The following is a 17988-nucleotide window of genomic DNA, read 5'->3' as shown; positions in this document are numbered from 1 at the left end:
CCAACATCCTTGATCCAAAGTTTTAATGGAAATTAGGATTATGTAGCAGCACCTTCCTGTGTGTCTCCACAGTCCTAGCTGCACCTTTCCAGAGCTATCAGCATGCTACATGTGTCTTGCAATGGCATGTCACTGCCAAATCTCCATCCCCCTCTCCCTTTATCTTTCTCTCGCTCTACCATGTGGATCCTAACACATCATTAAGAGTTCATGTGTTTGGCTGTATTGGAGATGGCGCCCATACACACCCCTCTCTCAATAGCAGGATTAGTCTCAACTGTATTTCTGTCAGAGTGCCTCTCTGTACTGATGACACAAGCAATACAGCGATGAGTGTTTGTTCATTCGACGCGAACACACACACACACACGCGCAAATGCGCAAACACACACACGCACACACACACACACACACACACACACACACACACACACACACACACACACACACACACACACACACACACACACACACTGCCACACATGCAATGACACAGTGAGGATAGAGTGTAGCGAGAGGGGGCAAGAGGGAAGGCAGGGAGTGGGGTGGGGTGGGGTGGGCTTTGGTGGTGTGTGTGGAATCATTTTAAATGGCGCTAGGGTTGTAAGGGGATAAAGATGTACGGAGGAAGAGGAGAGCGAGAAGGGATTGAAAGAGAGCCAGAGGGAGAGGACTAAGATTTCAGAAGAAGCACAGGGGAATGCAAGGGAGCTTGGGGGAATGCAAGGAAGCATGGGAAGAGGGAGAAAGAATGAAAAGGTGGAATATCCTCTGCACCACTGTGTGACTGGAAATTTAATAGAGAGAGAGAGGTAGAGGGGGAAAGAGAGAGAGAGATGGAGAGAGGGGGAGGGAGAGAGGAAGAGAGAGGTAAAAGGCACAGAGACCGCATTGCTGTGCGGCTCTTAGCGAAAGCTATCAATTGTGAACTATGCTCACTACGGCATTCAGGGAGAGGAAGGGGAGGAGTTGAAAAGTGAGGGAGAGGGTGAACGAATGAGGGAGAGAGTGAACGAATGAGAGAGAGAGAGAGAGAAGTACATATCTGAGGGGTTCTCACCTCCACAGCATGTACTGTGGAGATAGATGGGGGATGGAGGTGAGGGGAAATGGTGCTGGGGGTGTGGTTGTATAAGCTACGGCATTTGAACTTAAAATGGGTTAATGTGGGTGCAGCTTAAACATTGATTGAGAGCAAATTCCATATGCAGTTTATTGCTGAGAATAGCTATAGTCTTGTGTTTTATATTTCAACACAAATCTTAATGGTATGAATGGAAACAGAGTGACAGGATTCTGTGCATTGTACAACAGGTTGCTAAAGTTGAGTGATGTGAAGGGCCATAACAACAGTCAAGGAGCGTAGTATACACCAGGTGGAGTAGTGTCACTATTTATTCTAAACTCCATTACTTTTAGATTAGGAGCCAATGTATGAGAAAGAAAGGACAAAGAACAGACTAATGGGACCACATGCCACACATGGCATCCCGATACACATAATTGCTGTCCAAGGCTGCTATGTCCCCACAAAACCATTTGCTGTTATATCTTTTCAGATGGTCCATGATTTTATTGGTTTGTTGTCCATCTGTCATAATAAGCCATATGCCAGGATGCCACAGCCTTAGATAAAGTACCAAACTTTAAAACCCTAATTGAAAAGACAATGTTTTGTATGTCTAGGAAACTTTCATACTGCATTAAACCAATGTTGATTGGTCTGATATGTAAGGTTTAAGCAACAATAGTACAACTGAAAATGTCCAGGGGGTAGTGAAATAGCATTCTTTGCCAAAAGGCCCAGTGGCAATATGCTCACTAACTGTGAGATGCAATTGTGAACCAGCAATATCCTGATCTCAAGACCACCACACTGCAGAGAAATCCGGTGAAACTTTTCCTGAAATGTACCGAATCAATCAATGAATCGATCAATAGAGTGCTTAGTCACATCAAAACCTTTACACTCTGTGAAAACTGTTCGTGGCCGGCCACAGATGTATCTAGGTTCCCTCAAATCCACTGGACCTGAGTATAGCCCACTACTGTTCGTGGCCGGCCACAAATGTATCTAGGTTCCCTCAAATCCACTGGACCTGAGTATAGCCCACTACTGTTCGTGGCCGGCCACAGATGTATCTAGGTTCCCTCAAATCCACTGGACCTGAGTGTAGCCCACTACTGTTCGTGGCCGGCCACAGATGTATCTAGGTTCCCTCAAATCCACTGGACCTGAGTATAGCCCACTCACCCGGCAACATACAGTAGGGGCTGCACAACGATCACCGCCATTTGTCTTGGAATACATAACAAATATAAATATATATATATATATATATATATATATATATATATATATATATATATATATATATATATATATATTTAACCTTCATTTAACTAGGCAAGTCAGTTAAGAACAAATTCTTATTTACAATGACGAGTTTCTTGATCATGGCCCTTCATAATCAATGGTTGGTTGGTCTTCTGTGGTCCCTGTTGAGGTCTACGCTGACTTCGTGGCATTCAGCTGCAGACCTACGGAATGTGCGTAAACTGTCGCTTATGCTGGAGTGCGAAAATACTATGCCAAACGGGCGCCGTCTCGTTTGCTGCCTGCGCGCGTCTCCAAGGATGAGAAGATGCTTGGATGCATCCATTACGGATTTCGTTCTAATTTGAACTGAATAATGATTTAACTATGTTAATGTATACGTTTCTTCACCCTGTTCGTGTAGTTTGTGGGTTCTGCTTATGTTGAACGTGCTATCGGTGTATGAAGTCCCTTCGTTGCGTTGGTGCTGCGGAAGACAAGAGAGCCGAGCTAACATCCGTGGAAGAGAGATAATCAATTTAGAGAAGAGAAAAAGAGGGATAGTTAAGGGGTTGGGGAACTGACGAGAAGAGAGCGAACGAAAGGAGAGAGAACGTCGACCTCACACCCCAGAAATCGAAACAGAAAGGTATGAGTATATTGGACGTTGGTGAAATAACCGTCGTAGTCAACCTATTTGTTATTTTGGTATGATTCATCGTATATCAGGTGGAGACATTACCGTTTTATTTGCTCAAATTGCTTAGTATAAATGAATATCGGGGGAAACCATCGGGTTACAATTTAAAAATGTTGAAAATCAAAGCTAATGTGTTGTAAGACATTCTTAAGATAATTTCAAATCGAAAAGGTGCTGGAATCATACATCAGCTTATTTTGTAACATACCTGCCTAATGTTAAATAACATTATTTTTGTTGCATTTGTTTAGTTTAGTCAAAGAGAGTCGATGCAAGCCATTTTGTAATGCAGAATTAGGCCTATTCTAATTTCATTTGCGTTCCATAGGTGCGCCGTAGCGCGAGGCCAGCTGCATTATTGGAATTATATGATCATTTATAGTCACAAGGGTGTATTGTGCTTTGGTCATACACTCAGGATAGATTACAACTATTTTTCATTTGAATGATATGGGAAAGATCTAATTCGACTTTTTATTCCAATGATTTAGACTCTCCATTTTATGCTGTAAAATGACCAAATGAAGATTAAAAAAAATCCCCTGCAAATGAAGTATAAGCCACCATTTTAACCTTAACATAATTTCCCCTATAAAACACTGATTTCAACTATTGTTTATATAGCCTCATCCTAACCAGGATTCCCACCTTCAGCAACTCCGAATCCATTTAGTGTTGTCATAGTTACAGTAGATGATGTTAGCCTGCTGCACCTGTGTGGCTTTGTGTTAATCTCAGACCAGCTGTAAATATTAGGCCTAATTGAGCCTGGTATACAAGATCTCTCATAATGCTCAGGTAGCCTTTAGCCTAAGAATATTCAAAGCCACAAATGCTAAGACTTAAAGACTGCTTGTGTAATGCTTTATAACTTGTTATATGCATATAGGCTATTAACCTTTATAATGTCTCATAATAAGCTGTATAAACAGGCTATATTAGGCCTATGTCTCTGTTATGTATCAACATTTCAACTGACTCAAAATGGCTGTTATTTAGTCATGATTAATATAAGGCTATTATAATAGTCTACATTATACATTATACAATGCATTATAACTGCATAATAATGCAGATAATAGTTGCAGGCTTTTGAAGTAAATTATAACAGGCTATTTAAGTAAAGTGTCACCCCACAATAATTACCTCAACATGTGACCAGATCCAAAGAATAAAGCATTGGTAGAATACAGTGATTACACAATAATCATGTGTTTGTATAACATTTGGTCAGCAGGTTGCAGATCATTTGTTTCTTCACGATTGAATGCTTTCTTCTCCCACGACTGATTGTGTGTAATAGTACATGGGTGCCACCATGTAGATAATGTTTTTCAACAGAATCTGCGGAATGAATACACCCCTGATCACGCGTAAACACAGTTTACTTTCATTGCAGTCACGTTGGATTCCTTCTCGCATCTATGCGATTTCCTCCTCACCCCCATGTGGAGTTCAATGCACAACACATCAGCTCTATGTGACCCGGTGAAAAAAAACCTTCCAAGCCAAACCGCTGCATACAGCCTACATCGTTGTCACCGTATTAGCTAAAGTAACGTCATAGTCATCATAGCTAATAGAACTACTGCATTAGTAAACCCGCTACAATCATGCAGTAATGTTACAGTATACAGTCAGCAGTTACACTGGCGGGCCCCGGTGGCAATAAATTAGTAAAACCAAAAGTATACCTTAACTTGGAAGAGTTCCATGTGTTGTGTTGAAAAGTCATAGCCAGCTAGCTAACATAGCATCCCTCTGTTTGATTAGGGTGTTTCAGTAGGCTAAACTAGATAGCTGCATATGCTAGCTTAGTAAGTGAAACTGAAAGTGGAAAAAAATGACACTCTTTCTCCTTAATTTTGGAAGAAATGTATTTGTTCAAAACTGTTCAACTACTGTCTTTCTCTCACTTTGAGTCAACTACTCACCACATGTTATGCACTGCAGTGCTAGCTATCATTTGATTGGGTGGACAACATGTCAGTTCATACTGCAAGAGCTCTGAAAGGTTGGAGGACATCCTCCGGAAGTTGTCATAATAACTGTGTAAGTCTATGGAAGAGGTTGAGAACCATGAGCCTCCTAGTTTTTGTATTGAAGTCAATGTACCCAGAGGAGGACTGAAGCCAGCTGTCCTCCGGCTACACCATGGTGCTACCCGACAGAGTGCTGTTGAGGCAACTGTAGACCTTCTTTGCAAAATTGTGTGTTTTAATCAATTATTTGGTGACATGATTGTATTTAGTATAGTTTTATCTAAAAAGGATAACTTTAAAATGCTTAAAATGTGTATTTTTATGAAACTCACTGAGGAGGATGGACATCCCCTTCCTCCTCTGAGGAGCCTCCACTGATATGTAACCAATTGACTCTAATAACAGAATATGCACTATAGAATTGCACCATTGTACCATTGACAGTGCACAGAGTGTATGAGAGTGTCCTCAAAAAAAGGCATACATCTATGGACAACAATGTATGTTCTGTTAGATGTTTTGATGGCAGTAAACATTTAAGGCAATGTTCCCCCTTTGTCACAGAGACTGCATTCACGGTAAACACTGCATATATCGGCTCAATCGGAAAATACCTTTACATTTATATCGCTCTATACCACGGCTCTTCCGCAATACGGATTGAATCGAGCCCTTAGGGAATAGCAATCTTTTCCCCTATCAAGCCATGGGTCTGGCTAATTAACTTGTTTTACAATGGTGTGTCTCTATCGTCTTGTAAAGCCCAACATACAGTTCTTATATAATGGACATTTCCTGAACAAGATCGGCACGATAAAATGGGACATTTTCACAATTATGGACAAGCCCATTGTCTCAGTGGCATCGTCCTGTAGTGTAGGACCCACATAGATCGTGAACGGACACCACACACATTAAATATATTCCCCTTCTTCAAAGCTACTGTCTGTTGCAAAGACCTGGAGGCTATGTTATGCACATTGACACAATAATAATTTGTCTCAATGTTGCAATTATAGTGGAGGATCATGGATTGAAACTGTACTTTGGTGTGTGTGTGTGTGTGTGTGTGTGTGTGTGTGTGTGTGTGTGTGTGTGTGTGTGTGTGTGTGTGTGTGTGTGTGTGTGTGTGTGTGTGTGTGTGTGTGTGTGTGTGTGTGTGTGTGTGTGTGTGTGTGTGTGTGTGTGTGTGTGTGGTTATAGGTTACATGTGCACCACCAAATCAGAACAATAGGTGAAATTAAGAGGCTGAAAATAGACCAAATTATTAGGGTGAGGCACATGGGCTACTTACAGCTTAATACACAACATACACTTAGTATTACTTTCTTAGCTACAGTATACATATTTCCCTGGCATATTACATCATTTATGAAGCAGCATACAATACATTTTTGGACTCACCTTGTTGTGCAGTGCCCACTTGAACAGGAAGGAGGTGCGGCGGTCCTTCATGGGTACATTTTGTCATAAAAATTTGTCATCGAAGTGTGGCATTCTCTGGATTTATGGTGCTTTCAAGACAACTGGGAGCTTGGGAAAAAAAGGTTGAATCATGATGACGTCAGTGCTCTTCAGGTTGTAGCTCTAGAAAGAGTCCCAAGTCCCGATTTACAATTCTGAGTTCAATGAAAGTTCAAAACGTATTTTCCCAGTCGTAGCTCATTTTTCCCAACTTCCCAATTGTCTTGAACTCACTAAAGTCAGATTTTGCACTTCCGAGTTAACAGTTGCTTTGAGTGCAGCACAAATCATGCTTCATTGACAGCATGGTCAATGTTGAATGTTTATTATTTTCAACTAGTAAAAGTGACCCTTAATCTGAGACTTGGGACCACACAGCCACTCCACACAATAGCAGGCTAATGATTGCTTTACAATGCTTGCAGTTAGCCACTGATTCCTTCCAAACCACTCATTATTGAATTTGCGATTTCCAACTTGTTGAGTAATATTTATGTCCAATGGCCGATGAGCACCGATACGTTGTATCTATAATTTCTCTTCATTGTTTCTCTCCATATGACAAGGATTAAAAAGGATTTGCCAGTAGATTGTTGACTTGATTCATGATGATGACCGCTAGCTAAGATTTTGAAAGTATGATGTTGACATGTCAGTCCAATCAAAGCTACTGTAGATATAACGTGATTTGACGTAATTTTATCTGTGGCCAATGACCTTGAGCCTTCTTGGATGGGCACTTCTAATGTAACTCTATAGCAGCACTCAAGGGGCTAGAATTTTCAAGGTCTACCCTTAAACTTGGCAGTGACGTAGTGTCCCTATGAGTGACGGAACACTGAGCCAATCACGGCGCTCCGTATTTTCTGCTGGCTTGCCCCATCACCATAGAAAGCACTGAGCTAGGCTGAAACACCTGCATTTTGGAGCTGCGTTACCCAAGAAAACAAAAAAAGAGACCATGTTTGTATGCAGCTTTATTAACTCATTGATATACAGTACCAGTCAGACGTTTGGACACACCTACTCATTCAAGGGTTTTTCTTTATTTTTACTATTTTCTACATTGTAGTATAATAGTGAAGACATCATAACTATGAAATAACACATATGGAATTATGTAGTAACCAAAAAAGTGTTAAACAAATCAAAATATACTTTAGATTCTTCATAGCAGCCACCCTTTGCAGCCACCCTTTGCCTTGATGACAGCTTTCCACACTCTTGGCATTCTCTCAACCAGCTTCACCTGGAATGCTTTTCCAACAGTCTTGAAGGAATTCCAACATATGCAGAGCACTTGTTGGCTGCTTTTCCTTCACTCTGCAGTCCAAATCATCCAAACCATCTCAATTGGGTTGAGGTTGAGTGACTGTGGAGGCCAGGTCATCTGATGCATCATTCCATAACTCTCCTTCTTAGTCAAATAGCCCTTACACAGCCTGGAGGTGTGTTAGGTCATTGTCCTGTTGAAAAACAAATGATAGTCCAACTAAGTGCAAACCAGACGGGATGGCGAATCGCTGCAGAATGCTGTGTGCCTTGAATTCTAAATAAATCACAGACAGTTTCACCAGCAAAGGACCCCCCACACCATCACACCTCCTCCTCTATGCTTCACGGTGGGAACCACACATGCGGAGATCACCCGTTCACCTACTCTGCGTCTCACTAGGACACTGCAGTTGGAACCAAAAATCTCAAATTTGGACTCAACAGACTAAAGGACAGAATTCCCCGATCTAATGTCCATTGCTCGTGTTTCTTGGCCCAAGCAAGTCTCTTCTTCTTATTGGTGTCCTTTAGAAGTGGCTTCTTTGCAGCAAGTCGACCATGAAGGCCTGATTCACACAGTCTCCTCTGAACAGTTGATGTTGAGATGTGTCTGTTACTTGAACTCTGTAACGCATTTATTTGGCCTGCAATTTCTAAGGCTGGTAACTCTAATTAACTTATCCTCTGCATCAGAGGTAACTCTGGGTCTTCCTTTCCTGTGGCGATCCTCATGAGACCCAGTTTCATCATAGCGCTTGATGGTTTTTGTGACTGCACTTGAAGAAACTTTCAAAGTTCTTGACATTTTCCGCATTGACTGACCTTCATGTCTTAAAGTAATTATGGACAGTTGTTTCTCTTTGCTTATTTAAGCTGTTCTTGCCATAATATGGACTTGGTCTTTTACCAAATAGGGCTATCTTCTGTTTACCACCCCTTCCTGGCTCATACACATTAAGAAGGAAAGAAATTCCACATATTAACTTTTAACAAGGCACTCCTGTTAATTGAAATGCATAAAGCTGTCGTCAAGGCAAAAGGTGGCTACTTTGAAGAATCTCAAATATAAAATATATTTTGATTTGTTTAACACTTTTTTTGCTTACTATATGATTCCATATGTGTTATTTCATAGATTGATGTCTTCACTATTATTCTACAATGTACAAATAGTCAAAATTAAGAAAAACCCTGGAATTTAAAAAAAAAACTGGCAAAACAGGCAAGCCCCCAAACCATTTTATTTTTTTGTTTCTAAAAATGTAGGGCTCAAAACAGGTGGGCCTCTGCCCCACCTGCCCTGAATGACAGGTCGCCACTGGCTGGTGTGAGGGTGGGTAAAGAACATTTCTGTAGACCTATAATTAGCATATTCTTAATGGCTGCTTTAAGACAAGAAATATTTGAAAAGCGATTGATGTTCACCTAATCTGCTGCCTATACTGTATGCAGATTAGGATTCATGAAGAGTTTGTTTCCCTACACTGTTATTGCGAAAGGCAAGGGTCGACCTTCGTGTGCAATGTATACGTTTTGAGGGATCATCACTGAACCAGATACTGTGACATGTTGGTGTATGTGCAATTGACGGTTTCTTTCTTTCTCCTGTATATATGTTACGTTTGGTCTAAAGATATATTGGACTCACTGAGGCTACTCAATAATTATTACTATTACTGAGCTGTAATCCACCAGCCCAGTATTTCAGATTGGTTTGGGTGAATTCTTTGAAAACCTGTAAAGCACTTTCTTAATGACCCCTTTGTCAGAGAATGAAACATACTATGACTACTGAGCAAGTGTGTGGGCTGTTGACATACGGTCACTTGACCATGTAATAGCCTACCGAACTCTAAAAGCTTGTGGCTTAGGTGGTAATTGAGCAAAAAGCGAGACACTGATTGGTTGAAAACGACTGAAGTACATCTGCTAGCAAACTGCTAACTGCACAGTGCTAGAGTGGAATAGGATAGTGCACTGGGCAGTAAAACACAAGATGGTGTGTGAGCCGGTTGCCATAGCAACCAGGTTTCTAGGACCACATGCATTCATGGCACTGCATAGGAGAGAGTATGTTTTGGGCTAACTATAAACCTGGGTTAAAAAGGGACTATTCACCAGAGAAGTATGATATGAATGGATATATCAATAAGTTGAGCTAAAGTAGCTTTTGTTTGAACAGCAGGGCCTTGACCTACATACAGTATTTTATTGAGGGTCTCCATCTTTGTCGGTCTTAAAGGGACAGTACAGGGTAGTTTGTGTGGAGGAGGATGGAAGGGGATTCCCATGTTTGTATACATGCTAAGATGACCATGTTAGCTATTTTACTACCCAAATTCCGGCGCAGTTGGCCCAGCGTCGTCCGGGTTAGGGTTTGGCCGGGGACGGCCGTCATTATAAATAAGAATTTGTTCTTAACTGACTTTCCTACGTTAAAAAAATAAAGGTTAAATAAAAATTGTGGAAGCACTGTATTCTATGTGGCAGAAATGACCAGGTAGAAATGATATAGTAAAATGGTACACATCAATAACTTATAAATGACTTGTTTGTGTCTACATAAGACAAATGCAGTATGTGCACATCCTGAGTAGCCTGATGGTATCACACTAGAGGTGCAGGGCTGAGTTGCTTAACAGAAAAACCTGTTCACTGTGTAATGGGCTATTGAAATGATATACACTCCCCTCCATGTGTATTTGGATAGTGACGGTAAATGTTTAATTTGGCTCTATACTCCAGCATTTTAGATTTGAGATAGAATGTTTCATATTAGCCAATGGTACAGAATGTCACCTTTATATTTTTAGGGTATTTTCATACATATCTGTTTTGCTGTTTCGAAATGAAAGCGATTTATGTATCTAGTCCCCCCATTTGAATAAGTTATAAGTATTTGGACATTCACTTATAGTGTATTAAAGTAGTCAACTGTTTAGTATTTGGTCCCATATTCCTTGCACACAATGACTACATCAAGCTTGTGACTCTACAAACTTGTTGGATGCATTTGCGGTTTCTTTGTGTTTTGAATTATGTTTTGCCTAATAGGAACTGAATGGTAAATAATGTCTTGTGCCATTTTGGAGTCACTTTTATAGTAAGTAAAAGGGGACAAAGGGGACATGCCCCCCCCCCCCCCCCCACATACACACACACATTCTGAAATAGCTTTTAGGCCTTTTAGGCCTTTACAGTAGCGTGGCCAGACGAAAGCTACTCCTCAGTAAAAGGCACATGACAGCCCGCTTGGAGTTTGCCAAAAGGCACCTAAAGACTCTCAGACCATGAGAAACAAGATTCTCTGGTCTGATGAAACCAAGATTGAACTCTTTGGCCTGAATGCCAAGGGTCACGTCTGTAGGAAACCTTGCAACATCCCTACGGTGAAGCATGATGGTGTTAGCATCCTGTTGGGATGTTTTTCAGTGACAGGGACTGGGAGACTGGTCAGGATTGAGGGAAAGATGAACGGAGAAAAGTACAGAGAGATCCTTGATGAAAACTTGCTCTAGAGTGCTCAGAACCTCATACTGGGGTGATAGTTCACCTTCCAACAGGACAATGACCCTATGTACATAGCCAAGAAAACGCAGGAGTGGCTTCGGGACAAGTCTCTGAATGTCTTTGAGTTGCCCAGCCAGAACCCGGACTTGAACCCGATCGAACATCTCTGGAGAGACCTGAAAATAGCTGTGCAGTGACGCTTCCCATCCAACCTGACAGAGCTTGACAGAATCTGCAGAGAAGAATGGGAGAAAATGTCCAAATACAGGTGTGCCAAGCATGTAACGTCATACCCATGAAGACTCGAGGCTGCAATCACTGCCAAATGTGCTTAAACAAAGTACTGAGTAAAGGGTCTGAATACTTATGTAAATGTGATATTTCATTTCTTTATTTTAATACATTTGCAAAAAAAATTTTAAAAACTGTTTTTGATTTGTTGTTATGGGGTATTGTGTGTAGATTGATGAGGGGGGGAAAAACGATTTCATACATTTTAGAATAAGGCTGTAACGTAACAAAATGTGGAAAAAGTCAAGGGGTCTGAATACTTTCTGAACGCACCGTATATAAACTTCTTCCATTTAAGAATGATGGAGGCCACTGTGTTCTTGGGGACCTTCAATGCTGCAGAAATGTTTTGGTGCTCTTCCCCAGATCTGTGCCTCGACACAATCCTGTATCTGAGCTCTACGGACAATTCCTTCGACCTCATGGCTTGGTTTTTGCTCTGGCATGCACTGTCAACTGTGGGACCTTATATAGACAGGTGCCTGCCTTTCCAAATCATGTCCAATCAGTTGAATTTACCACAGGTGGACTCCAAACAAATTTTAGAAACATCTCAAGGATGATCAATGGAAACAGGATGCACCTGAGCTAAATTTTGAGTCTCATTGCCAAGGGTCTGAATACTTATGTAAATAAGGTATTACAGTTTTTTATTCGTAATACATTTGCAAATTTCTAAAAACCTGTTTTTGCTTTGTCATTATGGGGTAGTGTGTGTAGATTGCTGAGGAAATGTTTTCATTTAATCCATTTTAGAATTAGCCTGTAACGTAACAAAATGTGGAAAAAGTCAAGGGGTCTGAAAACTTTCCGAAGGCACAGTATATTACGTCCCCCCCACTTCTAAAACTGAAGTTGCGCCCCTGCTCCTCAGTATCACCATGCATACCCCCCAGTTCTTTGTAATCAGTACAACCAATTGTGATTCAATGAATATCTGTCTTTCAGAACAATATGGCTAGGTCACCATTCATTGGATGTGGGGAAACTTTTAGCTGGTTCCCTCATGTTGCAGTAGTTGTGTAACATTGATTTTAAAAATGGGTTATACTTCATTAAATATCATTTCAAACTGACAGTACAGCACTTGCTTGTTATTGTCTTTTAAAGTGATGTTGGTATGTGATCAAGTCTATTTATCCCTGCAAATACCTTTTTCTCCACATACACAGGTCCTGTGTGGCTCAGTTGGTAGAGCATGGTGTTTGCAATGCCAGGGTTGTGGGTTTGATTCCCACGGGGGACCAGTACGGGGGAATTTTTTTTATGAAATGTATGCATTCACTACTGTAAGTTGCTCTGGATAAGAGCGTCTGCTAAATGACATAAATGTACATTACCGTGTGTATGATTATGCTCATAAATACCAAAGGTGTTTGTTTTACTCTCATCATTGAGTAATGAATCATACACTATATTTATTTCATGACCAATATTTATTTTTCTCTAGGCCTGTGGTGCTTTGAGTTGTGACACACCTTAGCTTTCAAGTGAGCTTTTTAGAATTTTGTGATCCACCTTTTGAACAAGTATCAAGCCTTGACCAACATTTTTACCTCGACCTATGAATTAAATAGTAGGTGACTCACTAGTAGGCTCTAGAGCCTAATTTGTGAGAACCAATGCTCTAGTGTAAACCTGAAAGTTTACATGCTTTCCATGCATTTTATCTATTGACCATCAATCTTGCAATTGCATCCCACATGATTCAATATTTCACAGTGCTTCTACAGTTACAGAGCAAACGTGTCAGTACTCATTCAGTTGTACTCATTCAGCCTTGTTCAGTTGTCTGATCCCTCTTTCTTTCTTTTCTTTCTTTCTTTCTTTCTTTCTTTCTTTCTTTCTTTCTTTCTTTCTTTCTTTCTTTCTTTCTTTCTTTCTTTCTTTCTTTCTTTCTTTCTTTCTTTCTTTCTTTCTTTCTTTCTTTCTTTCTTTCTTTCTCTCTCTCCCTCCTACAGTGAGGAGCATCTACCCTCCATAGAGACACCCCTTTCAAGAGCCGATTCACCAAACATCTCCCTTTTTATTGTAATAATTGTCATGGGACAATTATTAATTCTCTAAAAAAATATGCTGAAAAATAGACGGCATTCTATATATAAACTGACATGAACAAAGTCAAGTGAGGAAATATAAATGATAAATCAAGAGACCATTTAATATCTAACAGTTCTTCATGATTTTTAAAACGACTTGAAAGAGAAGAATAGAATGTATTGGTAAAATGAACATCAAGAGAACCACTTAATTGTCTTGTATCGGAGGTGATTGATTTATCAACATATTAGAACTAAGGGTGGGTCATGACCAATTTGCCATGCATGTTGTCATGGTGACCAGCCCCTCCACCCCCTCCCCCCTCCTCTGGTTGGTCCAGCTTTTGCTGTGGCTTCACCACCATGGTCCTCAGCTGACAGAGGCCATGCCCCCATGTCCCAACCCCTGTAGCTGCTCCAATCAGGCAAGCCGCGTCATCTGTACAAGGAAGAGTTTAGAGGACGTACCGGACAGTATATCTGTGAACACAAGATACCTCAACTTACAAGAGAACACGATTCAGGTAAATATGCCTTTCTCTCATTACATTATCCCAAAATTCATACATGTACGCATATGAACAGAGTATGCTTTACGGCAGAGAGTTTTCATATGGCTACAATGTACAAGCATGTTTTTATATCTCTCAACAGGTGATAAAGTCAGACACGTTCAAGCACCTGCGGCATTTGGAAATACTGCAGCTCTCCAAGAATCACATCCGACAGATTGAGGTGGGCGCGTTCAATGGCCTGCCAAACCTCAACACCCTTGAGCTCTTTGACAATCGCCTCACGCTGGTACCATCGCAGGCCTTTGAGTACCTCAGCAAGCTGCGCGAGCTCTGGCTACGGAACAACCCCATCGAGACACTGCCAGCGTACGCCTTTCACCGCGTTCCCTCCCTGCGCCGGCTTGACCTGGGCGAACTCAGAAAGCTGGACTACATCTCCGAGGCCGCCTTTGAGGGCCTGGTCAACTTGCGCTTCCTGAACCTGGGCATGTGCGGCCTGAAGGACATCCCCAACCTCACGCCCTTGGTCAGACTGGAGGAGCTGGAACTGTCAGGAAACCAGCTGGGGATCGTCAGGCCAGGCTCCTTCCAGGGCCTGGTGTCACTGCGCAAGCTGTGGCTCATGCACTCCAAGGTGACGGTCATTGAGCGCAATGCCTTCGACGACCTGAAGAACCTGGAGGAGCTCAACCTGTCCCACAACTCTCTGCATTCACTGCCCCACGACCTCTTCACCCCGCTGCACCAGTTGGAGCGGGTGCACCTCAACCACAACCCCTGGGTGTGCAACTGCGATGTCCTGTGGCTCAGTTGGTGGCTCAAGGAGACCGTGCCCAGTAACACCACATGCTGTGCCCGTTGCCACGCGCCCCCAGTCCTGAAGGGCCGCTACATCGGTGAGCTGGACCAGAGCCACTTCACATGCTACGCTCCCGTCATCGTAGAGCCACCCACCGACCTCAATGTCACAGAGGGTATGGCCGCGGAGCTGAAGTGTCGCACTGGCACCTCCATGACGTCTGTCAACTGGCTCACCCCAAATGGCACCCTCATGACCCACGGATCATACCGCGTCAGGATCTCAGTCCTTCATGACGGAACCCTGAATTTCACCAACGTTACTGTGCAGGACACGGGCCAATACACCTGCATGGTGACCAACTCCGCCGGCAACACCACGGCGACTGCAGTGCTCAACGTGTCCTCCTCCGACTCCAGCAACCCCTACAGCTTCTTCACCACCGTCACTGTTGAAACCGTGGAAACGAACAATGGTGAGGATGCTGGGAGGCAGTACATCAACGAAACCTACGTACCGCCAGATTACCTGGGTCCCACCTTTTCAGGAGGGGTACTGGGTAAAGGCAGGGCTGGATTCACCATATCTCCATCTCGCTCTTCTCTCTCCTCCTTCTCCCCGCGTGCCACCAGAAACACTGAAAATACAGTCACAGTGTCGATAATGGATGTCACAAACATTACTGGCCTGGACGACGTGATGAAGACCACCAAGATCATCATCGGCTGCTTTGTGGCCATCACCTTCATGGCAGCCGTGATGCTTGTGGTCTTCTACAAGCTGAGGAAGCAGCACCAGCTGCACAAGCACCATGGCCCCACCCGCGCCATCGAGATCATCAACGTGGAAGATGAGATTGGTGCCGGGGCTGGGAGCGGCATCTCAGGGGGATCGACCATGCAATCTGGGTGCGGAGGAGACGGAACATTGAGGATGCATCACCCGGAAAGAGTCAACCTTCCCAACATTGGGCGATCAGAGCATCTTAACCATTACTACAAGGCCAATCATTTCAACAACAATGTGATGGGTCTGAGCATTGGGACAGGGGCAGGAGTCGGTACTCTAAGCAACAAGAACAATCTGTCTCCACTTAGCCAGCAAGGCCAGGATATCCCGATCTCCTGTACACAGGTTCCAATCTCCTCCGCCACTTTCCAGACCATGTCTGGAAATGGCACCAACACCAACCCTCTTTCTGTTTCCCCACCTCTGCCAATGTCCCTCCCCATGCCCCCCATGGGATTACATGGATCGATCAAGGGTTTCATGGGCCAGAACCAGAACCCACAAATGGAACCTCTTCTGTTCAAGGGAAACTCAAAGGAAAACGTTCAAGAGACTCAAATTTGAGAACAAGAGAGAGGGGAGGGGATTGATGGCTGGTTTACGCACTGAATGATTAGACACTACAGTGCATTGACATTACATCAAGAGAGAGGATAGACTGACACCGCAATACACAAACGCATAGGCTGGTCAGCTAAAGTGTACTGAGCCAAGGATTACCACAATGGGCCACTTGTGTTTGTAGTAACGGTCACGGCAATGGAGTTAAATATCGAACATCGCTACAATGTAAATCTGTGCCAAAGCAAATGTTTCTTGCAGTTTCTATGAGTTGTATTCACATAGAAGAAAGTACTGTGGCTCAATTCCCTAAGTCTTTGTTGGCCAGTCAGTCAAGACATGCACAGCACTTACCACATTGAAGTTTGAGTTATGAGACACTACAGGAAAAAATACTAGACATTTCTCTTTTACAGAAAACACTTGTGAAAGACACTCTGGTATAAACTCAATAGTCTCCCTTGAGGCCGTAGGTAGGCATAAATGGAAGGACAAAAGGTACAGTACAGTACAAATTACTGTGAAAATTCACAAATTCTATAAGTATATTTTCATTTGAATATGTAACATTGCAGATTCCAATGCAGAAATATTTTGGAGGATGTATGAGCTGTAATAGTTTGTTTTGTGAATTATCAGGTGTGGTGATTGTGAAGGTTGATTATACAATACATAAGTTTTGAGTTTGGCTACTCATCCAAAACATAAGGGCTCAATTGCAACACTCATTGTGATTCTATGAATTTGGCTACCATGAATATTGGAAACTCGAAGGAGAGGTCCCCCAGTGTTCTGTTTGATAAGCTTTTGTCTGTGATAACTGGACAATTCTGTTCTTGTTTGTTTTGAGAGTATATTCCATATATTCCAGCAGGCTACTTGATTATTCAAATGAGAGCTTCAGGTGCCAGCATGTGCCATCAGCAAATGCAGGTGAAATAACTAAACAGTGAGCTAATATCTTGCAAAGAATTGTATGGGCAATGGAAATGTTGACAAAGTGTAAAACAACAGATCAGTGGCAAGATATTTGCTATAAGTGGGGAATTTGATATGAACTCCTTTCTCATGGTGACCATTTTGATGCCACATAACGCTGTCACAAGGGTGATTTAATGCCTGTCTTTGCCATGGCATTCAGTCGGTGGGTTCAACCACCATATTTGGTTTAGTGGAACAGAAATGTATGATAATAGTATCTGGTTGTGTGACAGTTGTACAAACCACCTTTTTACAGTGTACCTTTCATGTGTTTTAATGCCATTTAAAGCTTTGTGCATTTACACTGTCTTCAATTATTTTTGCTTAGTTTGGTATAATGTGTACAATTGTCTAGCCAGATCATTCACATAAATAAAGAAATCATATATCGAGGTAATGGAGGTCAATGGAAACCAATTGAAAACATGCAGTAGTTATAAAGAGTGATACAGTAGGCTACATATTTAAATCTAGGTTGAACCTATATGGTATACGATACACCCATTAGTCATCTTGGTAATCATAGTATGATGTCTGTTCTTAAATATCTCATGACAGGCTTTTAGTCATTCTAATGAGAGAGTTACATTGGCATTAAAAGGACGCTTAAAGTGACACAGCATCCAGTTTGTCTCCTGAAAAAGCTTCCGCTTTACTTCTTAACCCCAAGAAAATCTGGAAATGGTTGTTGCAATTGAGAGCAAACTGAACACGCCAACCATATTCAAGTGAAAGACCGATTGCTGCAGCTGAGATTACATGTA

The 17988-nt window shown here is 42.1% G+C and overlaps 1 protein-coding gene across 1 annotated transcript; it reads left to right on the top strand.

Moving 5' to 3' along the window:
* Positions 1–2569: 2569 nt before the first annotated feature.
* On the top strand, positions 2570–17526 carry LOC106578299 (leucine-rich repeat-containing protein 4B). The gene is made up of 3 exons (XM_014156973.2): positions 2570–2966; positions 13502–14103; positions 14234–17526. The coding sequence occupies exons 2-3, from the start codon at positions 13861–13863 to the stop codon at positions 16244–16246; spliced, it is 2256 nt and encodes a 751-aa protein (XP_014012448.1). The 5' UTR covers positions 2570–2966; positions 13502–13860; the 3' UTR covers positions 16247–17526.
* Positions 17527–17988: the final 462 nt, after the last annotated feature.

The sequence above is a fragment of the Salmo salar genome, chromosome ssa19 (genome assembly GCF_905237065.1).
Source record: "Salmo salar chromosome ssa19, Ssal_v3.1, whole genome shotgun sequence".
NCBI lineage: Eukaryota > Metazoa > Chordata > Actinopteri > Salmoniformes > Salmonidae > Salmo > Salmo salar.
This window is presented reverse-complemented; position numbering and strand designations above follow the sequence as displayed.